Raw genomic sequence first — 24,665 nt, 5'->3', positions numbered from 1 at the left:
AAATATATATACATATATATATATGTATAATCTGGGTGTCAGCACAGGCATCTCCCACAGCTCCTTCCTGGCACAGGGCTGGATTTTGGGGCAAAAACCGGGCTTTTCTGGAGCGGCATGAATGTACTTACTACTGGAAAGGAGAGGGGCCGCGTGCTGTTAATTATTCTTATTTTTGATGCGTTTTTTTAAAGTAATTTATAAGTCTGCTGCGTGTAAATTAAAAACAAAGTCTGTATTGTAAGAGGATATATTATCCTGTGTCATCCGCGCTAGAAATTGTTTAAAAAAGGACAAAAAAAGAAAGAAAAAAAAAGAGAAATAAAAGTGTAATTCTATAAAGATGAAGAATTTCTGGTGCCCCGGGGCCACTGCTGCTTGTCCAGAGAATATAGAGATATAAGAATATTTCTATTAATATAACTTCTTCTTAATTTATTTCTATTCATCTGATTTCTATTAATCTATTTTTTCTATTAATTTATTTCTATTAATCTTTTTTTTTTTTTCTAGTAATCCTATTTCTATTCAGATAATGGAATTTCAGTTATTTTCTAATCAGATTATTTATATTAATTTCATTTCTCTTCAGATAATTTATCATCCATGTATTTGTTTTCAGATTATTTAATTCAGATTATTTCTGTTTGTTTCTTTTCTATTTAGATTCTCTTATTCCCCTTCTGTTCAGATCATTTCTTACATTTTATTGATACCCACATGATTTCTTTATATTGAGAATGTTTATACTGAGAATATTTATATTCTGATTATTTAATTAATCTTATTTGCATACATCTTATATTTAGCTTTCTAATATTCAGATGAATGATTTTATTTCTTTAAATTCAGATTATTTACACTCAGGACAGGGACCCCGATTTGGCGACAAAGTCTGACTGCAAAAACCCTCTTTATTCTGCGTATAAAAGGGACTGGGGTGGAAACAGGAGCCCCCGGGACACAGGGACGAGGATCTGTCCCCAAATGTCCCCTGGGGTCACAGAGCTGGAGTCACAGCCCAGGAGTGATGGGCAGTGATTGCGGGACGAGGGGTGCACCCGGCCCCAGGATGGTGTCACCCCTGGCCAGTGTCACCCCAGGCTGGGGTCATACCCCCAGGATGGTGTCAACCCTGGGATGGTGCCACCCTCTGGCCGGTGTCACCCCCAGGTGCCAGTGGGTCCCCACGGGTGCTGGGGACAACAAGGGTGCCTTTCCTGGGTCCATGGGACAGCGGCAGCCGTCAGGGGAGCCACCCCAGTGGTGCGCTCCTGGTGCAGCTGCCACCTGCTCATGGACATCCCGCTGTCTCCAGCTGTCCCCATGTCCCAGCCACCAGCAGCATCCCATGGTCCTGGCCACCATCCTGGAAACGTGACCATGGGCACCTTCCCACCTCCCTGGGTGATACCCCAGAGTGGGGGTGACAGGGTGACAAGCCAGGTGACAAGATGGAGGAGAGAGGTCAGTTCTTGAACATGTCACACAGCAGCTTCTCCATGGGGGTGTTGCCGATGGTCCGGCGGAAGAAGAGCAGCTCCACGTGCTCCGAGGAGATGAAGCGCAACGCTGGGAGCAGCAGCAGCAGCTTCCCGAACCTGGGGGACAGAGCGGTGGCCGTGGGCGGGTGTCACCACCCCCGGTGTCACCTGTGGGGACATGGGGACAACGGTACCTGACGGGTTGCCCGGGGTAGTGCGAACGGTTGTGCTGGCCCAGCATCACCTGCGACTGGTCCTGCAGGTTCTCCACTTGCTCGGGGTCCTTCAGGCCACGGGTCTCTGCAGGGACAAGGGGGTGAGAGGGCGGGGTAGGGACGTGGGGACATGGGGATGGACGGCAGTGGGTGCTGGTGGGTCCCCTCACCTGGTTTGAAGAGCACCACGGCCTTCATGCAGGCAAATTCAGTGGGATCAACAGCCAAAGCCTTGAAGCGGCCGAGGGTCTCCTGCAGCGCACGGACGTCCAGAGCGGCAGGCAGCAACTTCCCCGGGGCCGGCTCAGGGACGGCCAGCAGGGGACAGCTCTCCAGGGGCATGGACCACTGGATGGCACACAGCAGGAACAGCTCGCTCCACGCTTCTTCCAGCAGGATCACCTGGGGGCACGGGGGGAGCCCCCAAAACCCTCGTCACCCCTAAAGCCACCACGACTGGTTGGGCTAAAGAGCATCATCTCAAGTGGGGACCACAAGACCCTGAAGATTGAGGTGCTCCAGCTATCCACATCCCACTGATTGCCCACATTTTTCGGGGGTCCTCGTTGCCCCACAGGGCAATCCCCAAGCCCACCTGGTCACGGAAGGGCAGGTTGGAGAAGACGGGCAGGTTTTTGGCCCATTTCACGGCCATGAAGAGGAGACGTGCAGAGGTCTCATAGACGTTTTCGGGGCTGGCTGCCGGGTATGGTGCCACCTGGTATTCACCAGCCGCCCGCTCCGGCTCACTGCCCGTCACATCCACCGTCTCATCGGCTGCTGGGATGGAAGAGGACACCGGTGGTGACCTCACCATGGGGACAACCTGACTGTCCCCTCACCACCAGTGGTCACCCACCGTCCTCAGGCTCCAGCTTGGCGCAGGTCTCTGCTGTCATCAGGCTGGCCATGAAGCGATGGTTGGTGGGCGGCGTGGGTGCTCGGGGACCTGGGGTGACAGCAACGGTGGCACCGGGACCACGGGGAGCTGGACAGGGAGTTGGGGGGACTTCCCGGGTAGCGGCCACGTGCTCGGGGGGTAGCTCGGTGTCCAGCTCGATGCTGTCCAGCCGGACCTGGGCTGTGCTGCGGGGCTGGCGCTCATTCTGCACGGCTGCGGGAACATGGCGGCGTCAGTACAGGCCACCCTGCTGTCACCCCCCCAGCTGTCACCGTGTGTCCCCTCCCACCACTCTCACCGTCCTTGTTCATGCCAGCCTGCAGGCACTTCTTGAGCCGGCAGGCCTGGCACTGGTTGCGATGGGCTTTGTCCACTGGGCACAGCCCTGTCCCCGCCTGGCACCTGTGGGGAGAGGTGACACCCAGGGGTGGCCCCTGTCCTTCAGGGGTGTCCTGCCTCCAGGGCCGACACATCCTGGGGGTGCTTGGTCCCTCTTGGGTGTCTTGTCCCCCCACGGCAGGTGTCCTCCACACAATGGTGCCTTGCCCCAATGGGCATCCTGTCCTCAACAGGTGCCCTCTCTCAATGAATGCCCTGTCAGCCGGTGGGTGCCCTGTCCCCTCGTGGGTGCATTGTCCCACTCAACACCTTGGCTTGAGGGGTATCCTGGCCCCTTGGGTGCCCTGGGCACCCCCCCATGGGGTGCCTGTCCCCTGGTCCCTGCACTTCTGAGTTCACATTCCCCTGGGTCCCTGCCCTGCTGGGTGTCCAATCCCATGGGTCCCTCCACCACTGGGTGCCTGTCCCCTTAGTCCATGCACCACTTGGTGCCCATCCCCTGGGTCCCTGCCTCACAGGGACCCCCGAGCCCCATCCCCACCTGTAGATAAGCTTCCTGCGGACGCTGCGCTTGAAGAAGCCGCTGCAGCCGTTGCAGGCGTAGATGCCGTAGTGCTTCCCACTGCTGGTGTCCCCGCACACCTTGCACAGCAGCACAGGGCTCAGCGCCTTGCCAGGCGCTGGGCTCAGCCCTGCGGGAGCAGAGCCGTCATGGTCAGGGTGTCTCGGGACACCCCAATGTCCCTTGTCCCTCCCACCCGTCCCCACTGCATGCCAGCAGGCTGGAGAGGGGGGTGGCTTCCCTCTCTGCTCAGGGACAGGGATGGGGACACACCCCAGCACCTGGGATGCTGCGGGATGAGAGCATGAAATGTTGTCTCTAGAAATGGAGACACCAGGTGTCCCAGTGAGGAGACACCAGGCATCTCAGAGAAGATCCACAAACGGGGACTGGAGGTGTCCTGGAGAAGGGCTATGGATGGAGACATGGGGCATCCCAGCAAGGGGCTGTGGACATTCCAGAGAAGGGTCACAGCAGGGGACCGTGGGGACCCTGGAGAAGGACTGGGGAGCAGGGACATCCAGGAGGGGTTGTGGCTGAGGACTACAGGCATACTGCAGAAAGACCGTGGCTGGGGACCACAGGGATCCTGGAGAAGGACCAGGATGAGGACTGTGGGTGTCATGGAGAGCATTGGGGTTGGGGACTGCAGGAACCCTGGCCCAGGGAAGGATCTCGATGGAAGAAGGGTGATAGCTGAGGACCCCAGGCATCCAGGAGAAGGGCCATGATGGGGAACCTGGGTATCTTGGAGAAGAACCATGTTGAGGACCCCAGGGATTCCAGATAAGGACCATGATGGGGAACCCAGACATCTTAAAGGCCCACAATGGGAACCCCAAGAATCTTGGAGAAGGACCACGATGAGGACCCCAGCCATCCCTGAGAAGAGCCATGATGGGGACCCTGGATATCTTGGAGAAGGCGCATGATGGGAACCCCAACCACCCTGAAGAAACACCCACCAGTGACTGCGGTCCCGCCTTGTCCTACCCGCTCAAGCAGAACCTCTTACCGGTGGGACTATCATCCAGCCCAGCGCTCACCACCGACCCTGCCGGCGACGCAGCCATCGCGGACCCGCCGTTCCTGACCTGTCCCTGTCCCCCTTCTCCAGTTGCCACCGCGGTGGGTGCCCCAGGCTCCAGCGAGGCGGTGGGTGCTCTGGTGAGGCGGTGGGTGCTCTGGTGAGGCGGTGGGTGCTTTGGCGGCTCTGCGGGCAGCGGGGCTCTTGCCTTGCTCTCTTCAAGGCAGCTTAGTGGCGGGCGCTGTGTAAGCAGCCGCCTCTTTGTCACCCTCTTAATCTTTAGTGTCTGCGCAGGGCGCGGGGAGGGGGGGGTGGACGGATCAATCAGCCACGCGATGAAGAATTAAAAAGGTGCTGAGCCCCAGCCCTGTAACCCTAAACCCTGCGACACCCAAGTCACTTCCTCCACTCCCTCCCCTCCCCCGTGTCACCATGGGCCACCGTGGGGGTGTCACCCTGCCACCACGTGTACCCCCCACCTAGCACTGTGAGGCCGAGATTGCAGTGGGGGTGGGAGATGGGGCTCAGGGGAGGGACCCCCCATGTTTCCCCCCTGCTTGGGACCCACCAGGTCCTATAAGCGCATAAGCCCTTTGCTAAGGCGGTTAGAGGGGAATAACGAAAAGTGGTAATTAAGGGGGGTAATTTCCCTGCCCCAAGTAATTAATTACCGGCCCTGATGGCGAGGGGAGGGGGGATGCTCAGTAGTGCCCCCCCCTCCCCAAGCGGCTTAGCCCCCGCAGTCAACACAGAACACCCCCTGTGCCTCAGTTTCCCCTGCTGGGGGGTCACAAGGCCCCCCCGGGCATTGGGCCAGGGTTGCTGACACGGCAGCGGGTGGGGGCCAGGTGGCTCCCAGGGTTACGCAACTGCCGCTAAACCCTCGATGTGACAGGGCAGCACAATTTGGGATTTGAGGGCTTTAGCTGCTAAACCGCCCCTGCCCAGCTCAGGGGGATGGTGGGTGGCCGCTGTCACCTGGCTCGGGTTGTCACCAGGGATGGGCTGGGTTGTGGCTGCAGGTCCCCAGCCTCCTGTGTCCCTCCTGGGGGCTCAGCCTGCAGCCTCAGTGTTGTTGCTGCCGTCTGTGGCCCCTGTGGAAGTGTTCCAGGGGACGGGCGCTGGCAGCGGGTCCCTGCTGAGGCTGGTGGCAGTGACTCTGGTGGATCTGGGGACTGAGCGGGGGTCACCTGTTTGTCACACCCACCTACTGCATGGCTCCATCCCCCCGCCTGCAGCATCGCTCCATGTTCTCCTGCCTGCAGCATCGCTCCATCACCCCATCTTTACATCCTCCCTCCATCCCTGCCTGCACCATCGCTCCGTCCTCACCTGCATCACGATTCCCCCGCGCTGCCTGCAGCACCCTCCACTCCCAGGATCCCCCATCCCCCTGGGGTGCCCCGTCCCACCCCGCAGCCCCCGTCCCACCTCAGGCCCCAGCCCTGACCCAGATCTCTGACAGCCGCCATCTGCGGCAGTGGCCGCCCTCCTCCCTCGGCCGAATTATGACGCTGGGCTAATGCGGCAGGAGCAAGCTGTCACCTCACCCTGCCCGGCCCTCACTGCCGACTTCCTCATGTGGCTCTATTTCTCGGGTTCGCGGTTGGCACAGGAGAAATACTTGAAGCTTCAGCACTGGCGGCTCCTCCAAGTGTTGCAGTGTCTCGCTGGAGTCGCTCTCTTGTTCCTCAGCCACCAACCTGGTGCAAAAACTTCACCTGGGACCAGGACAGTGACCGTCCCCTGTGTTGGGCACTGCTGAGGCCAAATCTTGAATCCTGGGGGCAGTTTTGGGCCCCTCACGCCAAGAAAGGTCTTGAGGTGCTGGAGCGAGTTGAGAGAAGGGAACGGAACTGGTGAGGGGCTGGAGCACAAGTGTGATGGGAGCGGCTGAGGGACCTGGGGCTTCAGCTGGAGAACAGGAGCTGAGGGGAGACCTTCTGATCTCTGAACTGCCTGAAAGGAGCTGGGAGCCAGTTGGGTCGGGCTCTGCTCCCCAGGAACAAGCGCCAGGAGCAGAGGAAACGGCCTCAAGTTGCGCCAGGGGAGGCAGATGTTGGATTGTGGTGGAAAACCAATGACAGCACGTCAAACCGTCTCCAAACTGCCAGACTGAGGCCATCCCAAAAAACTCCATGTTCAACTCCCCAAAACCCAAGAGCCCGTTGGCAGCTGGTGACTGAGCCTGCGACTGGGGCAGTGGGTGGCAGGGGAGGCAGGGAGATGTTGTCCCCAAAACAGGGTTCTTTGCCTGGTGTGCATGCAAATCAGCCAAATTCTGCACACAGAGACAAGATACATTTATTTTATTACAGAGTTGCACACGTCTGAATGCTTTATCAAACCAGCATCCCAGCAATAGAGAAGTCTCAGTCATTTATACAAAATCTTATTACTATATACATGCCCTCAGGGCATACAAGTTATATAGTACTAGTCTTTCTACACATGCTCAGTGAATAGAGGTCTCCTGGAGGTGGGTACCCTTCGACGAGGAGGTGTGGGTTTGTATTAAAATGACATTATAATGAGCAAAGTTTACTTCAGTCCCCCAAACTTAGCAGTAATCACTAAGTAATCAACTGTCCATGGTTGACTTCTCAGTTCCAGGAAAGGTTTTGTTCTGCAATTGAAAGTTAATTATTGCTAGACGTCTCATCTATTGTTAATCTCATACTAACTTTTTACTAGGGTTCATGGTCAAGGCTTTTGACCTATCCAGGAGGTTTCCAGGGAATGTCAAGGGGCCATTTGGGGCTGATGTCACCTGGTCCCCTCCAGCCAGCCCTGTGAGCTGCCCTCACACCTGCTCATTATCGGTGCTTCGTTAGCAGGGGGTTTAATTCCCTGCCCCTCTATGTGGCAGCACAGGCTCTGTGGGGAGGGATGGACCCCTCCTGGGCTCAGCTCTCTCCTGGTTCTGGGGGTGGGGGCTCCCCTGGGAGATGGGGGTGCAAGTCCTGTCCGGCTTTGCTGCTGGTTTGGTTGGTTCCTCTCCTGTCCCTGGAGATGAGTGTTCTGTTCTCCTCCCCTTGAACCCTGTGGTGCTGGGGGGAGCCCAGCTTGTTTGATTCCCCCCTACAAGCAGCCTCTGGGGTTCAGTCACCTGGGGGGGTTTTGCACCCTGATAGTTGCACCTGGATCATATCTCTCTGTCTTTAGGTACCCAAAGGTGAAAACCTGTCCCCAGGAGATGATCTGGGTGATGAGAGTGAACTAAAATCACTACTTGCCTTGCTGGTTTCCCCTCCAAGTGTCTGTAGGGCTGAGGGGTCTTTCGGGTTCTCTGGGGATGTTTGAGGGTAGCTAGGAGGTCTAGGGGGGCGGAACAAGCACCAGAGAGGGGAGGAGGATGTGAGACCCCCCTACAACCATTCCCACACCCTGCATGAGGTGCTGTTAATGTCACAACCTTGTTTTTATCTTGGCCTGAAAGGGATCGAATCCACAGTGCCAGGGGAAGTTTAGACTGAATATTGGGAACAATTTATTACCAGAAAGGGTTGGAACAGGCTGCCCAGGGCAGTGGGGGAGTCACCATCCCTGGAGGGTTGGACAGACCTGAGATGAGGTTCTCAGGGACATGGGGTTGTGGTGGGTGTGGGTTATTGTTGGACTCGATGATCTTGACGGTCTCTTATATCCAAACTGATCTCTGGCCCCTCGGGGCACAGACCAGCCCTCTCCTGGCTCCCACTGGCTCACACCCCCCGAGAGCAGCAGCAGCAGCAGAACCGGCACAGACATGGTGAGTGTTTGGGGTCGGGTTGGTGCTGCTGGATCCCTGCGGAGAGGATGGCTGAGCCTCCTCAGGCCACCGTGGGCTCGGGGGGTGAATTTGGTCTCGGGCACCTCGGGGTCACCAGCACTGGTATGTGGCTCGCGGAGCTCTGGTGTCTGTAGTTATGAGATAAGGATGATGTGGGTGTCCACGCAGGGTGGCGGTTTGGTGGACTTTTTGGTGCAGCAAGCTTAGAGAAGTTGGTTTGTGGTGGGGCCAGCACTGCTGTGAGCTCCGGGCATATTTTAATATCTCCTGATGCCACTAAGTGCTCTCCCAGATAAAGTGGATGGGCGAATCGGGTCGGCACAGTGGTGAGCTGGTCCTTGTTGCTTTATCTCGCTGCTGTCGGTGTTTGCAGCATCTCTGAATGTCCCGAGCTGTGGGTGACTCATTGTGAACAGAGCAGGAGACGGGATCTGCGGTCACCTTGGGGAGTTGTCGTGGGCACAATGTGGGAACTGGTGTCTCTGAGCAGTTTGCTGTGTGTTAACGGATGTTCGGAGAGGGACGGGTCAGACCATGCCCTGAAAACCTCGGTGGTCTCAGAGCCCTTCAGAAAAGCTACTCTCAGTGTTGGGTAGGAACCTCGGTTTAGCGCTTTTCTTCCTTTTAGCTTTAATTTTGACCTAGAAAGTGGGGTAAATCTCTTTTATTTCCCCCTTTTCCCCTGAGACAGAGCACATAAACCTTGTCCTGCAGCCTGCAATGGTTCATTTTGCTCCTGCAAATGCCTCCAAGTGCCTTGGGGGAAGAGGGTGATGAGAACATGTTGGGTCCTGCTCCTGGGGACAGTCACAGTGACAGAGATGGTGTCATTGAGGTGGCAGCTCTTAGTGACAGCAGAAGGGTGTAGGTTTTTTTAAGAGCAAACGGGGTTTTAAGAGCAGATTGCTCTCTACAACTACCTGAAAAGAAGTGGGAACGAGGGGATTTGGTCTCTTGTCTCAAGTAGCAAGTGACAGGAGCAGAGGAAATGGCCTCAAATTGCGCCAGGGGAGGTTGAGGTTGGATGTGGGGAACAATTTCTTCCCCAAAGGGCTGTGGGGCATTGGAACAGGCTGCCCAGGGCAGTGCTGGAGTCACCAGCCCTGGAGGGGTTGGGCAGATGGAGATGAGGTTCTCAGGGACATGGGGTAGTGGTGGAGTTGGTAGTGTTGGAGTAGTGGTTGGACTTGATGATTTTTGAAGGTCTTTTCCAACCAAAATGATTCTCTGACAGCTGCTGAAGCAGTCCTGCATTTCCAAGGTCCAGAGCTGCCCAAGGCAGCAGCATCTGAGCCATCAGCTGCTGGACAGATGGTTTGATTCGTGGTCACGCTGCATCTCTGAGCAGTGTGTAACATGGGCATTTGTGTCTGCACTGCTGGGGATACCCATATGGGTAAAACTGGGAATACTGGGCTGGAGCTGTGCCCGTGGGATGGCCAATGTGGCTCAGCCTCGAACATTTCTCCTGCCTTGGCACCTCATGCATGTGCCGATGTGGATTCTGATGTCTCTTCCCACTCTTTCAAGCACAAAGCAGCTGCAGGATGGGTCACAGGTCCCTTCACCTTCACCATATCCATCACAACTGGCATTAGTGTCACTAAGTCCTCAGGGGACACCTCAGGAGAGCCTTTGGGCATCACTCTGCTTTATTCCACTCCATTCTGTGCGCTGCCTTAGTTGTTGAGCTCTAGGCAGCATTAATTAACTAACTCAGCCCCAAGGGAGGTGAGCACTTTGCCCAGCTTGGCACAAATGTTCTTTTGCCCTGGGAAGCTTCTCTGGGTTTTGATGTTTCCTGCACGTGGACTGGGTGCTTATCCACAGCCTGGCACTGCTGTTTGTGCTGGGGAAGGGAGAAATTCCCTTAGAGCTTATTGATGCTGGAATTCAAGCTGCCCAGGGCAGCGCAGAAGTGGGGAGGTAAAGTCAGGAGAGACACCTCACATGGTGTTAAGTCTCAGAACAGCTGATAATAATTCATTTTTCCTCCCTTGTAGTGCTCAGGCATCCTCAGCTTTCCTACATTCCCCAAACACAAGGGGGAAATACACAGTATAAAGTGCTCCCCATGCATGAACGGCCACAGCTGCTGTCACCCGTTCCCCCAGCAGCACAAGACTTGCGCCAAACTGCACACAGGGGTAGGTTTGTGTTTGGGCTATAACAGCCCTTGTTGGGGTGGACTTGATCTTGGCTGTGGGGGCTGTGCTGGGATGGCAAGGGCTGCACCTCAAGAGAGGGACCCCAAAAACATGCGCAAATGGCAGCAGCTGCTTTCAGGTATCATGAGAGCATCATCAGTGTGTCCCATCAGACAAACACACAGTTCCTGCTCTCGGGCAGCTCTCACTGCAAGATGCCATCGAGCGCGTATGGTGACAGCCGAGAGCCACAGTATGTTGTGCTCTGCTTCAGGATCCTTGATGACTTTAAGGGTCTTTTCCAACCTCTATAATTTGGCAACTCTTAGTGACAGTTCCACTGTGACCCCCTAGCAGCATCACCCCAGCTCAGAGCAACCTGAAGCCTCAGGGGGCTCAGCACCCTCCACAATGAGGAACAGGTCCATTTTGTTTGGTTGGTTTTTAATGTAATGCGGCATTAACTAAATTCAGGTTCAATGTGTATATGGTCAAATAAAAAGGGTGACTTGTCCCATTCAACAAGTGTGAGTATAAGCATGCAAGGTGTAAGAAGCATCAAGATGGATTCACCCAATTTGGAAGAAGTTCTTCTTTAGATGTGATGGAGTGTGAATTAAATTCAGGCTCATTGTGTCTGCACCCACACAGCCATACTGATGATAACACTAGAGCAACATGTGGGGTCTATGATCTTAAAGGTCTTTTCCACCCAAATGACTCTGTGATTCTCTGACCAACATCAGCAGCTCAGGAGTGACAGAGTCCCCAGCAAGGACAAAGCCAAGCGCTCAGGAGCTGAAGCCACCTCCAGCCAGGGTAGAGCTGTGAGCTGAGGCCAGAGGCAAAAATGGGGACAAAAGAGGCAAAAATGTCACCACAGAGCACCCTAAACACCAGTGACCCTCACCTCCAACACCCCTTTCCCTCCCCACAGTTTTTATCCATAAGGATGCACTTCCCTGGGCATCTTCTCACAGAACCAATGTCCTGTGGGTCCAGCAGATCTCCAACACCCCCAAGGTGAGGGGGGTAGCAGGTCACAGTGCTGCCCCATTCCCCCTGCCTGGCACTGGGGCGCCAGCAAGAGGAGCCCCCACCCCAGGGAGGTGGGTTCCCAGGAGTGAGGGGTCCCTTTGTCCCAGTCGTAAGGGCCACCCCCCACACACCCACTCACAGGGGGCCCACCCAGTCACCCCCTTGCCACAAACCACCATTTGAGAGCATGAAACCCACCCACCCATTCAAGATCAGTTCACACAGGTTCTCTAGCCCCCAGTCAAGACAAAACCCCTCATACTCACCCCCCAGGGCTCCTTCTTCCTCCAGTGGTTGTTGATCCTCTTCTTCATCCAGGCACCTGAAAAAGAAAAGAAATAATAAATTTAAAATAAAAATTAAAAAATTTAAAATAAAAATCCCCAACCGCAGCACGAAAAAGAAAGAGAATGAACACTCACCAAGGGTACCAGCCTCATCTCCTGTCTCCAGGAACCTGAAAATAAGTTACATACCGCAGGCTTCCACATTCTCCTTGGTTTTCCTCTGCTCCGTCCACACACTTGCAAAAATGGGATAAAAATAGTAAAAATAAAATAAAAAGGCTGCACACAACAAACAATAGGCAAAGAGACCAAACACCCACCCCGAGGGTACCTGTCACCAGGAACCTGGTAGGGGGTTCTGAGATTGCAGCCCCCAGCTTGGGGACAACAAGGAAAAAAAAAAAAGTGGGGGGAGAAAAAGAAAAGAAAAGAAGGGAAAAAAAAGAGGAAGGAAAAAGGGGAAGGAAAAAAAGGGGAAGGAAAAAAAGGGGAAGGAAAAAAGGGAAGAAAAAAGGGAGGAAAAAGGGAAGAAAAAAGAAGGAAAAAAGGGAAGAAAAAAGGAGGAAAAAAGGGAAGGAAAAGAAAGGGGAAGGAAAAAAAGGGGAAGGGAAAAAGGGAAGAAAAAAGAAGGAAAAAAGGGAAGAAAAAGAGGAAGGAAAAAAGGGAAGAAAAGGGCGAAAGAAAAAAAGGAAGGGAAAAAAGGGAAGAAAAAGGGGAAGGAAAAAAGAAGGAAAAAAGGGAAGGAAAAGAAAGGGGAAGGAAAAGAAGGTGAAGGAAAAAAAGGTTTTGTAGGGACGGTGCTGTTGGCTTCTGGGAAAATGAGGGGACTTTTGGGACTGTTCATAGTAAAGTGAAAGAGGATTTTGATGTCCATTAAAAGAATATGCCTGGCTGCTATAATTGAGACTTTTAATTGAGTGTGCTCATCCTTTGAATATTCCATCTTAGCATTGTTAAAACTATGAAGCACTCAATTTATTTTAGCCTCCCGTTTGTTTCCATTACAGTGTGCATGCCTTCCTTTTAACTTGATGTTTTCCTGTCGCTCGGGCATTTGAGACCAGAATCGTGTTCAAATTTCTGGTGTAGTGCTTCTCGTACATAATTACACATGAAAAATAAAGAACATATGGCACCGATTATATCCTCCTGTTGGAGAGCAGCTGAGAAAGTTCTAATTTTATGGCAGTTTAAGGGTATATTATATATGCAAACCTCTCCCTATGTAGAAAGGGGAAACATGATTCTATCAGTGTACCCCTGCATTCTGCAGTATAAGTAGCTCATATATGCAGCTATTTAAAGAAAAAAATGCGCAACTCAATCTTGTAACAAACCTTCCTGCCACCCCATCGCTGCGCTTGGCAGAGCTGGATGTACTGAGGTGGACAGCAAGCGGTTTCTAAATGTCACCCCTTGTTTCTCTCTCACATTTTGGCATCGGATGGGACATCCCCATCAGAGGTTCATTGGGGACAACCCCAAAGATGAAGAGGGATTTGGGGTAGGAAATGAAGCATCCCTCTGATGGAGCCAACGGGATGCCAGCAGAGCCCTGGCAGGGAAAAAGAGATGGAGACGCTCAAAAGAAGGGATAGAAACTCTAATAATGAGGCTTGAAAACACAGAGGCTGATACGGGCGTTGTTGGGCTTTGGCTAGTGTCAGTGGTGACGAGGCTCTATCAGCTGCTGACGGCTCAGTAGTTACTGAACATCCCCACAGAGGAGTGGGGGGACACTGAGAGCCCCCGTTTGAGCTGGGAGCACAGGGGATCCCAGCCCCCCCTGAGCATCGAAAACCTAAGCCTCAGGGGGGGCTGGTGGCACTGGGCCAGGGCTGGTCCCCCCAGAGGGGATGGGAAGCACCTGGACCAGGGTCACCCACCCACTCCTGTCACCTCCCCGGCAGCCTTGAAAAGCCCCTTATGACCTAAAGAAGCCATTTTGTACCCGTCTCTCATCTCCGGCTTCTGTTGAGTTTTCTAAACGACTTGCTCCCAGAAGCTGACAGTATTTATCTCTTGCCCAGGAATGGGGTTCCCGGCACCCTGGTAAAACCTGGGTTGTGCCTTCCCTCTCCTGCACCCCTGAGGACCTGTGGAGTGCCCTGTGCAGGGACATGAGTTGGACTCCATGATCCTTCCGGGTTCCTTTCAACTCTGGACATTCTATGATTTTATGTCTGTCCTGTTCCTCCCAAGCTGGAGGGCAGTGAGAGAGAGGGACAGCTTCTCCGGGTCTAAATTCTCCAGGTTGAAGCCTGAAAAAGTTCAGAAGACAGCCTGCCTCTGTCCTCTCTGCCTGTAGCATCGCTCCATCACCCTCTGCCTGCATCCTCTCTCCATCCCTGCCTGAACCATCGCTCCGTCCTCACCTGCATCATGGTTCCCCCACCCTGCCTGCAGCACCCTCCACCCCCAGGACCCCTCATCCCCCTGGGGTGCCCCGTCCCACCCCGCAGCCCCCGTCCCACCTCAGACCCCAGCCCTGACCCAGATCTCTGACAGCCGCCATCTGCGGCAGTGGCCGCCCTCCTCCCTCGGCCGAATTATGACGCTGGGCTAATGCGGCAGGAGCAAGCTGTCACCTCACCCTGCCCGGCCCTGGTGCCTCCAGACCCTTCAGCAGAGCTTCACCCATGGGTGAAACAACCGCCTTGGTGCCTGATCCAGGGGTGCTGGGACACCTGCACTCTGGGGTGCCAGCCCACCCGTGGATGACACAGGGCACCCGCTGCAGGGGGACACCAGGGAGCGTCTGGTGTGGCGATACGTGCTGAGTTGGCTAATTTGCCCATTCCCTCCTTGCCGTTGGTTAAAAGCCAGCTCCGGAGCTGGGATTTGGGAGGAGGATTAGCCAGGCCAGCCATCTGCTGCTGGTCAATCATCGGCATGCCCAGGAAAGCCAATAATTACAAAAATATGGTTTCCCACACTGATTCTCCATTACAACCAGCTGGGTGCTGTCCCCAAGGTGAGGTTCCTGTGGAGCAGCACCCCATCCCTCTCCTGAGGCTAAGCAACCAACCACAGCACCCAGGGGGGCTATACCCATTTCAGTTTGGGGAGCACCTGAGCAGGCCCAGCACCAAGGCTGAGGGGCTGGTGGTGGTGGGGTGGGCTAGGGGTGAAGGAGCAAACGTTAAAGCCCGCAGTGGGGTCGTGACTCAGCTCAGTGACAGACGCTGGGGCAGATGCCACCGGATTACCCAGCCTAAAACCTTGGGATCTGGTCCTCTCTCTCCACAGCAGGCAGAGAGCGTTTAATTACTAATTTACTAATTAACCAAAGATGCTGGTGACAAGCTTGAAACTTGTGGTCAGGAGCAGCCCCAAGGCTCCAGCCACCCTAATCCCACTGGCTATGGGGAGCTGGCGGGTGCACCCTGGCCTGGGGACAGCTCAGTGGAGACATTGGGTGACCTGGGAAGGCACCGCTGTCCTGGCAGCTCCTGAGGTGATGGCATGGGATGGTGGGGACCAGGAGGAGACAACAGGGATCAAGGGGAGATGGTGGGGACCAGGAGCAGATGATGGAGACCAAGTAGAGATGGTGGGCATCATGAGAAAGCATCAAAGATCAGGAGGGGATGGTGAGGACCAGGAGGAGATGCTGGAGACCAGGAGGAGCTGATGGAGATGGAGGGGAGATGACAGAGACCAGGTTGGGACAACAAGGATCAAGGGATAATGGGGGCAAGGAAGAAGTGATGGGGACTGGGAGGGGATACTGGGGACTAGAAAGGGACAGTGGTGACAAAGACGTGCCAAGGGAACGATGAGGGATGATGGGGACCAGGAGATGATGATGCTTATGCCCAGGAGCAGCTAGTGAGGACCAGGAGGGGATGATGGAAAGTGGGAGGGGACACTAGGGACCAGAAAAGGGATGGTGAGAACCAGAGTGTACATCAGGAGGGAACAACAGGGACCAGGAGAGGATGGGGTGGATCAGGAGGGGACAAGAGCAATGAGAATAAGACACAAGGGTCTGGGAGGGTACAAAAGGGCCGTGGGACTGGAGGTGGGTGGGAAGGGTTAACATGGCTGCCCCAAGCTGAGTGTGTCCCCAGGCTTTGGTTTCAGCTGTAATTAGCTCTTGTTGATTGGAGACTCCTTGATAAATGATGCTGTGGATGTCACCTGGTGACAGAAGGTGACAGCTCCCACATCACCCACCCCAAGCCATGCCAAAGCCTTTGCTGACATCCCAGAGCAAGGATTAAAATCTATTGTAGCTCTGGAGCTGACCCCAGGCACACACTGCCCCGAGGACACAGGGCTGGGGACGGGTTGGTGTCTGTCCCTTGGACCACCTGCAGGGCAAGAAGCGTTTTGGCACTAAGAGGTGGTTTTGCATCAGTCCGGTGGCCACCAGCTATCAGTACATCATGGCCACAGAGCCATTTTGTGACTCCTTTGATGTCACCCAAGGGGTCTGGTGATGAAATGTCACACCAGGTTGGGTTTGTTCCCCTAGGACTGGCCTCAGGGTGCCAGAACAGAACAGACTGGCTGCCACAGCGTGGCTGGTTGGTGGGGTCTGGGCACCAGCAGAGCTCTGTGTGGGTGCCAAGAGCCACCACAGCGCCCGTTGGGGAAAGCTGAGGTCCTGCCCCGTGGCACCTGTCACCTGCGAACCCATGGATGGGACCTGACCAGTGCTGAGTCTGGTGGTGCAGGGGTACTGGGGGGCTGCATGGACTGGAGGTGGGTGCTGTCACGGGTGGGTGCCATCAGGAATGTGTGCTCAACAGGGCCAAATCCCTCATACTCTGCCCTTTCTTCAGAACCCATGGGTACTCAGCACCTGGAGGAGATGACCCCTTGTCGAAGGGTTTCCACATCCTTGGAGAGCCAAGCTATGCCCAAGCCACCGGGATGAGGGATGAGACAGAGGGTCAGTGATGCTGCTGCTGTCCCCAGAGTGCTGGTGGTCCTGAGACATGGATGGGTCTGCAGGTTGTGACCAGGGCAGTGACCACCATAGCACTCTTCCTCTGTGAGGGGCTACTGGGCCAGCACTTCAACGTGGTCCCTGATGGGACCTGTTCCTGCCTCTGGCTGGTGTGGCATGCACAATATCTGCTGTGGTGACGGGAAGAGCATCCACCTGGAAGGTGAGCCCCATCAGGTGGTCACATGAGAATGTCCCTGTGCAAGAGACACAGGGCACAGTGTCCCCTCTGCCCCACAGGTAGTTCGGGGACATCCCATCGAGGATCATGGACAAGCACAGCAAGAGGCACCTCCTGCAGATGTGGGGTCCGGCCAAGGTGCTGCGAAGGTGACAACGTGGGTGCGGGACACACAGGGTTGAAAGATCCTTAACCTGAGGATCAGCATCGTGATGGTAGCTCTGGTATCGCTCTTGCATGGCAATGGATGGTTTGCATGGAGAGGCTGTGTGACCCCATGGAACTTTTGTTGTTTTCACTTTCACCTCTGTTTCCCAGCAGCTCCTTTCCCCGAAGCCGCCGCTGAGCGACGTCCCAGCCCTGGTGCAGCCACCCCCTCCTGCCCCCCCGCAGCAGCAGCTGCTCTTCGCTCCCCGGGGCCTCTTGCAGCACACGCACTTTTGCACATGAACCGCAGCTCCTCGCACTCCACAGCCATTCCACAGTCTCCTGCCCCAATTCCCTCACTCTGTTCCCAAACTTAACATTTCCAGTGGAATTAGCAAATTAACTGCAACTTTAACAAGTGGAAACAACCACCCAGGGCAGTTCTCCATTTTGTTCTATTTGGGGTTTGGCTTTCAGCCTTTCTCCGCCTCCTGTGTATCAGGAAGCATGTGAGATCAGGTTTTGTCCCAGCGCTTGCTGATCCACCCATCCCCTGCATTTCCCTCAACCCTCGGGGGAGTGAGCAGCCCGGCTGGGTCACCAGCACCATCCCAGAGAAAACCATGCTACAATCCGCCTCTCTCATCGGTGCTGGAGCTGCAAGCATTGCAAGTGTTGCAGGTGCCAGCCTGGTAAGCACACACCCATCTCCGCACCCCATTGCATGCAGCTGCCTGGACCGTGCTCAGATCAGGACAGGGAGGGGAAGATGGACAGGGCTTGTCCCGGGACGGCTCGGAGCCGTTGGGAAGGACGGGTGACTTTTGCCTGAGCCCTTGTGCCTGGCAGGATCCATCCCGGGCAGGGTGTGATGGCAACTGGGACCCTGCCCTGGCGCACGGGCAGGACGGCACGAGCGCGGCGCTGACACCCCTTTTCTGTTCCTCTCTCCTTGCAGGTGTCGGGCAACACTGTAAGTAGGAGCTTGGCGATACCTGCGCCATCATTTTGGGGATCTGGGGGGCGCTTGGGGGGCGATGGGGCTGGCTCTGCTGCCTCTTGACATTTGGTCCCCAATGTGTTTGGTAGAGGGAGTATGTGGCGCTCAAGTTTCTGTTCACCAAGAGCATCCCTGGTCATGGTGACATCTTCGAGGAGGTGTCAGAGAGTGAGCTGCAGCCTGGGGACATCTTGCTCTTCCCCATGGACAGAAGCAATGACATCATCAGCAGGATCCTCTTCAAACATGCAGCGATCTACTGTGGGGATGGAGAGGTCATACACTTCCAGGGTAAGCACCCAACCCCTTGCTCTTGTTCGGGTTGTGGTCGTGGCCAAAGTGTGGCCGGCGGCTGTGGTGGCCGGGCAAGAGTGATGGCTGGCTCTTCCTCTTCCAGGTGCCGGCACCCCAAACAGCAGTGCTTTGATCAGCAGTCAGACGACTCCCGGTCTGATCAGCAAACAAGGCTACACAGCCCTGAAAAATGACAGGGGGAACTGCCAGATTTACCGGAAAAAAGGTGGTGTTGATCTCAGAGCTTTCAGGAGCAAACTCAAGAAGGCAATGAACAGTGAAGCTGAGTATTCCCTCTATAAAAACAACTGCATACACTTTGCCCTCTCCCTCCTGGGCTTGGAGAAGTTCTACTCACAACTGGTGAGCATGGAGTGGGTGTCACGGCCACGGTGGGACGGTTCCTGCACCCACCCCCAGCCCTGCGTTTGCATCCTGACCTGATTGCCCCTGGGGTGCCCATGGGCAGTGGGGACAGCGGTGGGGACAGCGGAGCCCCCTGCACATGGACAGCTTTCTCTTGCAGGTGCAAATCCAAGATGAAGGTGGCAGCAGCCGTAGTGGTGGGGCTGTAAGTATCCCCATGTCACCCCCCCTGGCAGGGGTTGGAGTCCCTGGGAAGAATGCGGGGTCCAAAGGAGGGCTGAGTCACCAGAAGAATTGGGTCCTCAATGAGGGATGGTTTCCCCTGGGATGCCACTGTGGTCATAGGAGGGCTAGAGGCTCCCCAGGAGGGCTGTGGGATCTCTCAGAGGGTTTTGGGGTCCCCAGCAGGACTGTGGGGTCCTTCAGAGGGTTTTGGGGTCCCCAGCAGGGCTGTGGGGTCCCCAGCAGGGCTGGGCTCCAGCTGCCAGTGCTGCCAGTGGACCCATAAGCACGGGTGGGGAAGGGCAGCGCAGGGGCTCAGGGAATCGTCCCCCCTTTCCAGGCCAATCGATGCCCCCCCAGCCGGGCGGGGCAGGGGAGCAGCCACACGGCGTGAGGGGTGGTAGCCCCGTGTTCCCGGAGGATGATCCCGCTGACCCACAGAGGAGCCTCAGCATCAGCCCACGCACCCCAACACCTCGCCCAGGGAAGGAACTTTTCTTTGGGAGGGTGGGGGACGTTACTTTCTGCTTTCTGGAGCTTAATTGCCATGTGCTAATCAGATGTTTTATTAAATTTTGCTACCTGAAATGTGCCTGATTTTGCATTCCTGCCTCAGTCCTGCCTGATGGGCTGAGAGAGCTGCCCCGCTGCCACCAGCCTCTGGGGCTTCTTAACTGCCCAGGATAATAATGACTGAAACACTGGTCAATACCAGTAATTACCAGTGAAGAACAATAATAACAGCAACAATCAGCATCTCTATCATAAACTAAATAATACAGAACAAAACATTTGATACAGTACAAAACTTTTGGTGACTGGTAGGAATGGTGGCATGTCTGTGAGGATGGTGGCTTTGTTGGAATGGTGGTATCCCCCTGAAGATGTCGGTTCTGGGGACGGCTGCGTCCCTGTGAGGATGCTGGGTCAGTGGGGACACTGACATTCCCATGAGGATATCAACCCTGTGGGGACGGCTGCAATGCCACAGGATGCCCTATCTATGGGGACAAGACACAGAGCTCTTCCCTGCTCTCCTTTCTGAGATGGGAAAATGCCACCACTGATGTCCTTTCTAAGGGACATCCATCCCCACCAAACAGACAGGACCTGCAAAGCCACGTACACCCGATGTTGCTGTTGTGTCACCCATGGGACAATGCTTGGCCAGAGCCACCACCACCAAAAGGTCCCAGGGGGCTCCTTGGGGTGGCCCTGCAGACAGTGGCAGGGCTGTGGCCCCAATTCTCCTCACAGCACTGCCAGCTGGCACCTGAGCCTGAGGATGGGGTTGAGGTTGTGGTTGGGGTTGGGTTGCAGCACCATTCCGATGCCCTTCCCAGGACATGTGCCAACCCTGTGGCATTTGTGCTGTTTTCACTTTCACTTTCCGGTTCCCAGCAGCCCCTTTCCCCGAAGCCGCCGCTGAGCGACGTCCCAGCCCTGGTGCAGCCACCCCCTCCTGCCCCCCCGCAGCAGCAGCTGCTCTTTGCCCCCCGGGGCCTCTTGCAGGACGCGCACTTTTGCACATGAACTGCAGCTCCTCGCACTCCAGAGCTCTCCGCAATCTCCTATCTTAGCATTTCTAATGGAATCAGCAAATTAACTTGACCTAGAACAAGTGGAAACAGCCGCCCAGAACTTTTCTGTACTTTGCTCTGTTTGGGGTTTGGCTATCGACCTTTCTCCCCCTCTAGTGTACCAGGAAAAATGTGAGGTCAGGATTTGCCCCATCCCCTGCCTTTCCCTCAGCCCTTGGAGGAGTGAACAGCCCAGCTCTGTCACTGATTCTGTCCCAAAGAAAACAATGCCTGTCCTTGTCCCTGTCATCATTGCTGGAGCTGCCTTTGTTTTAGCTGCTGCAGGTTTCAAACTGGTAAGTACACACCCATCTCCCCCACAAATGCACATATCTGCCTGGACCATGGTCAGACCAGGACGAGGAGGGCAAGATGGACAGGGCTTGTCCTGGGATGGCTCCAGCTTGGAGCCGTTGGGAAGGACGGGTGACTTTTGCCCGAGCCCTTGTGCCTGGCAGGATCCATCCCGGGCAGGGTGTGATGGCAGCTGGGACCCTGCCCTGGCGCACGGGCAGGACGGCACGAGCACGGCGCTGACACCCCTTTTCTGTTCCTCTCAGAGCTTGGAGAGACCTCAGCTTGCAGAGGGAGGTCCTGGAGGTATGTTATGGCATGATGGGGTTGGTTTTGCTACCTTCTTACCTTCCCTCCCTCATGCGGTTCGCAGAGGGAATTAGTGTTGCTCAAGTTTCTGTTCTACAAGTGTGTCACTGGTCATGGGGAGATCTTCGAGGAGGTTTTCAGGCCCAATTTGCAACCTGAGGACATCTTGCTATTCCCCTTGGACAGAAGCAATAGCGTCATCGCACAGACCCTCTTCAGACATGCAGCCGTCTACTGTGGGGATGGAGAGGTCATACACTTCCAGGGTAAGCACCCAACCCCCTGCTCCTGTTCCAGTGGTAATGGTGGCCAAAGTGTGACCAGCAGCTGCGGTGGCTGGGCCAGAGTGATGGGCGGCTCTTGCTTTTCCAGGCACGGAATCTCAGCAAAGCCCCGGTGTGGTAATCAAAGAAGGACTGGTGAAAATGAAAAAGTAGAGGGGGCAATACCAGGTTTACCGGAAAAGAGGTGGCATTATTCTTAATGATTTCCATCATAGAGCCAGGAAAGTGATGAACAGTGAAGCCAAGTATGACCCTTACACAAACAACTGCATCCACTTTGTCCTCTCCCTCCTGGGCTTGGAGAAGTTCTGCTCACAACTGGTGAGCACGGAGCTGGTGTCACAGCCACGGTGGGACGGCTCCTGCACCCACCCCCAGCCCTGCGTTTGCATCCTGACCTGATTGCCCCTGGGGTGCCCATGGGCAGTGGGGACAGCGGTGGGGACAGTGGAGCCCCCTGCACATGGACAGCTTTCTCTTGCAGGTGCAAATCCAAAATGAAGATGACAGCAGCAGTGGTGGGGCTGTAAGTATCCCCATGTCAGCCCCCCTGGCAGGGTTTGGGTCCCTGGGAGGAATGTGGGGTCCCTGGGAGGGTGGAGCCTCAAGGGGTATTGGGGCCCCTAAAGACTGAGGGGTTCCACTGGGATGATCTTGGGCTCCTCGGAGGGCTTTGGGGTCCCTCAAAGAGATGCAGGCTCCTGGGCAGTGCTGTGGGGTTCCCAGGAGGGTTTTGGGGTCCCCAGCAGTGCTGTGGGGTCCCCAAGAGTGCTGTGGGGTCCCCAGCAGGGCTTGGCTCCAACTACCAATGCTGCCAGGGGACCCATCCACACAGGCTGGGAAGGGCAGGGTAGGGGCTCAGGGGACCATCCCCCCTTTCCAGGCCAATCGATGCCCCTCTGGGGCTTCTTAGCAGCGCAGGATAATTGTGAGTGAAACACTGACCAATATCAGTATTACTGGTGAAGAAGAGTTATAACTTCAATGAATGAGGCACAGAATCTCTTTTTTTAGGTGCATACACAGATATTTATTACAAATTGAGGCTTGTATTTATACTTGCTCCGATGCTTGCTCAAGCATTGCTGCTTTGCTAAGTTATGCGTTACAAAAGTGATACATTTTGCGTTCCCACCAAAGTTGCTGCCATAATAACATTTTTTGGTCTATCACAAGTTACCGCGCTGTCCTTGATGTATCAATCTTGTATCAATCCCTCTGTCCTTGATGTATCAATCTTGTATCAATCCCCCTGTCCTTGATGTATCGAGGACTATAGGGTCCTTGCTTCTTGTATTTTTCCACCAATGCTTGTTCCCGCGCTGTTGCCTTTCATAGTTTCTCACAGACCCCGTGTCAGAATACTGTCAGAATAACAACCACCATCAGCATCTCTATCATAAAATTAATAATAGATACAAAACATAACATTTGGTGACTGTTTGGCGGGAATGGTGGCATGTCTGTGAGGATACCGGCTTGGTGGGAATGGTGGTATCCTCCTGAAGATGCTGGTTCTGGGGACGGCTGTGTCCCTGTGAGGATACTGGGTCAGTGGGGACATTGGCATCCCCATGAGGATGTCTACCCTGCGGGGATGGCTGCAATGCCACGAGGATGTCCTGTGTGTGGGGACAAGACACAGAACCCTTCCCTGTTCCCCTCCCTGAGACGGGAAAATGCCTCCACTGTCCCGTTTTCTAAGGGGCATCCATCCCCACAGAACCAGGGGGTACATGTGACACGACAACCACCCAATGTTGTGGTACCATGGGATGATGCTCGGCCAGAACCACCATCGCCAGAAGGTCCCGGGGGCTCCTTGGGGTGGCCCTGCAGACGGTGACAGGGCTGTGACCCCGATCCTCCTCCCGACACCGCCAGCTGAAACCTGAGCGTGAGGATGGGGTTGGGGTTGGATTGCAACCACAATTCCAATGCCTTTCTCAGAGGACGAGATCACTCTGGGGTGTCACATCCCAAGCGACACCTGTTGTGCAGCTGAGGCTTGGGGACATTGCAGGCAGCTGTTTCTCCGGGTGCTTTGAGTGGCTCAGTCCTGGCCAGGGACTCCATGTCATGATGGTACACTTGGCTGGGTGGTGGGGTGGTATCATGGGACACATGTGGGCATCTGCCCCGGCTGATGGGGTGTCACTTGGGGGACATTTCTCTTTCCCGATATCCGTGCCCGGCTCATGGGGATGGTGACAGATCTGGCGTGGCCACAAGGGCACAGGCTGTGGGGAAGGGCAGCACGCAGGTGATGGGGACACTGCCGGGGATCAGGGATTGGGGACAATGCCAGGCTGGGGAAAACTGCACAGCACAAGCAGCAGGGCTGGCCCTGTCACCAAGGTGGCAGCATGGGTTTTGGGCAGAGTGATATGAGATCACAAACCTTGGGGACAGAGAGTTTCTCAAGATGGAGTTGGGCACAACTCTGTGTCCCCAGCTCTCTGGGCATCAGGATTTCTCTTTGCAGAAGAACCTCCTCACCAGGTAATGGGGCAACTTGCAGGAGAGCACCCACACCCAGGAGGTCCCCACATCTTTTGTGACACCCGTCACCCATGGACTCTGTGACTGAGATCGGTCCGGTTCTGAATCTGGGGGTCAGGAGGACGGGGGTCTTGGGGGGTTACATGGACTCGGTGCAGATGGGGGGGGCTTGGTGTTCAGCACCTGGAGGACATGACCCCTTCTCCAAGGGTTTCCCCATCCATGGAGACCCAAGGTGTGTCCAAGCCACCAGGAACAGGGGATGAGCCAGTGGCCCTGAGAAACTGATGGATCCCCATATGGTGACAGGGAGATCATCCACTTGGAAGGTGAACCCCACCAGGTGGTCACAGCATGAGGACGTCCAACTTCCAGGACACTTGTAGCCCACCACTTCCAGAGGAGCAGCAGAGTAGCCACACGGCGTGAGGGGTGGCAGCCCCATGTCCCCCGAGGATGATCCCCCTGACCCACAGAGGAGCCTCAGCATCGCCCCGCACACTCCAACAATTTGCCCAGGGAAGGAGCTTTTATTTGGGAGGGTGGGGGACATTGTTTTCTGCTTCCTGGAGATTAATTGCCATGCACTAATCAGATGTTTAATTAAATTTTGCTACCTGAAACATGCCTGATTTTACCTACAGCCCCAGTCCTGCCTGATGGGCTGAGAGAGCTGCTTGGCTGCCACCAGCCTCTGGTTAATAATAACTGACACACGGGCCAATACTAGTAATTACCAGTGAAGAACAATAATAAC

General features: G+C 55.1%; 2 protein-coding genes and 1 long non-coding RNA gene across 5 annotated transcripts; 2 read left to right on the top strand and 1 right to left on the bottom strand.

Annotated features, from left to right (window-relative positions):
• Positions 1 to 1,374: 1,374 nt before the first annotated feature.
• NR2E3 (nuclear receptor subfamily 2 group E member 3) lies at positions 1,375 to 4,789 on the bottom strand. The gene is made up of 8 exons (XM_065847626.2): positions 4,517 to 4,789; positions 3,481 to 3,631; positions 2,899 to 3,002; positions 2,559 to 2,813; positions 2,295 to 2,476; positions 1,870 to 2,101; positions 1,679 to 1,784; positions 1,375 to 1,601 (listed from the first exon to the last, which is right to left on the bottom strand). The coding sequence occupies exons 1-8, from the start codon at positions 4,572 to 4,574 to the stop codon at positions 1,469 to 1,471; spliced, it is 1,221 nt and encodes a 406-aa protein (XP_065703698.1). The 5' UTR covers positions 4,575 to 4,789; the 3' UTR covers positions 1,375 to 1,468.
• A 12,750-nt stretch (positions 4,790 to 17,539) lies between these two features.
• Positions 17,540 to 19,527, top strand: LOC136106809 (uncharacterized). The gene is made up of 6 exons (XM_065847445.2): positions 17,540 to 17,749; positions 18,016 to 18,030; positions 18,147 to 18,348; positions 18,455 to 18,714; positions 18,878 to 18,922; positions 19,280 to 19,527. The coding sequence occupies exons 1-6, from the start codon at positions 17,681 to 17,683 to the stop codon at positions 19,331 to 19,333; spliced, it is 645 nt and encodes a 214-aa protein (XP_065703517.1). The 5' UTR covers positions 17,540 to 17,680; the 3' UTR covers positions 19,334 to 19,527.
• Positions 19,528 to 20,515: 988 nt separating this feature from the next.
• LOC139829005 (uncharacterized) lies at positions 20,516 to 24,665 on the top strand. Of its 3 annotated transcripts, none has more exons than XR_011741158.1 (3): positions 20,516 to 20,815; positions 21,080 to 21,388; positions 21,495 to 22,088. It is a non-coding gene; the product is annotated as an uncharacterized lncRNA (long non-coding RNA). The 3 variants fall into 3 exon arrangements; XR_011741160.1 differs by lacking the exon at positions 20,516 to 20,815 and adding an exon at positions 24,218 to 24,665 and having other exon boundaries at positions 20,935 to 21,388; positions 21,495 to 21,932; XR_011741159.1 differs by lacking the exon at positions 20,516 to 20,815 and adding an exon at positions 23,892 to 24,001 and having other exon boundaries at positions 20,935 to 21,388; positions 21,495 to 21,932.

This window comes from Patagioenas fasciata, chromosome 12, assembly GCF_037038585.1.
Source record: "Patagioenas fasciata isolate bPatFas1 chromosome 12, bPatFas1.hap1, whole genome shotgun sequence".
In the NCBI taxonomy this organism is placed as follows: Eukaryota; Metazoa; Chordata; class Aves; order Columbiformes; family Columbidae; genus Patagioenas; species Patagioenas fasciata.
Note: the sequence above shows the minus strand (reverse complement) of the source record. Positions and strands in the feature narration are given on the sequence as shown.

Bases quoted from the DNA above. Each gene is read 5' to 3' on its own strand.
- NR2E3 (XM_065847626.2), bottom strand. From the start codon at position 4,574: ATGGCTGCGTCGCCGGCAGGGTCGGTGGTGAGCGCTGGGCTGGATGAT. The intron at 1,785-1,869 runs GTGAGGGGACCC...TTGTCCCTGCAG, and splicing joins CGTGGTGCTCTTCAAACCAG to AGACCCGTGGCCTGAAGGAC. The intron at 1,602-1,678 runs GTACCGTTGTCC...TCTGTCCCCCAG, and splicing joins TACCCCGGGCAACCCGTCAG to GTTCGGGAAGCTGCTGCTGC.
- LOC136106809 (XM_065847445.2), top strand. From the start codon at position 17,681: ATGCTACAATCCGCCTCTCTCATCGGTGCTGGAGCTGCAAGCATTGCA. The intron at 18,349-18,454 runs GTAAGCACCCAA...TTCCTCTTCCAG, and splicing joins AGAGGTCATACACTTCCAGG to GTGCCGGCACCCCAAACAGC. The intron at 18,923-19,279 runs GTAAGTATCCCC...CCCCCTTTCCAG, and splicing joins GCAGCCGTAGTGGTGGGGCT to GCCAATCGATGCCCCCCCAG.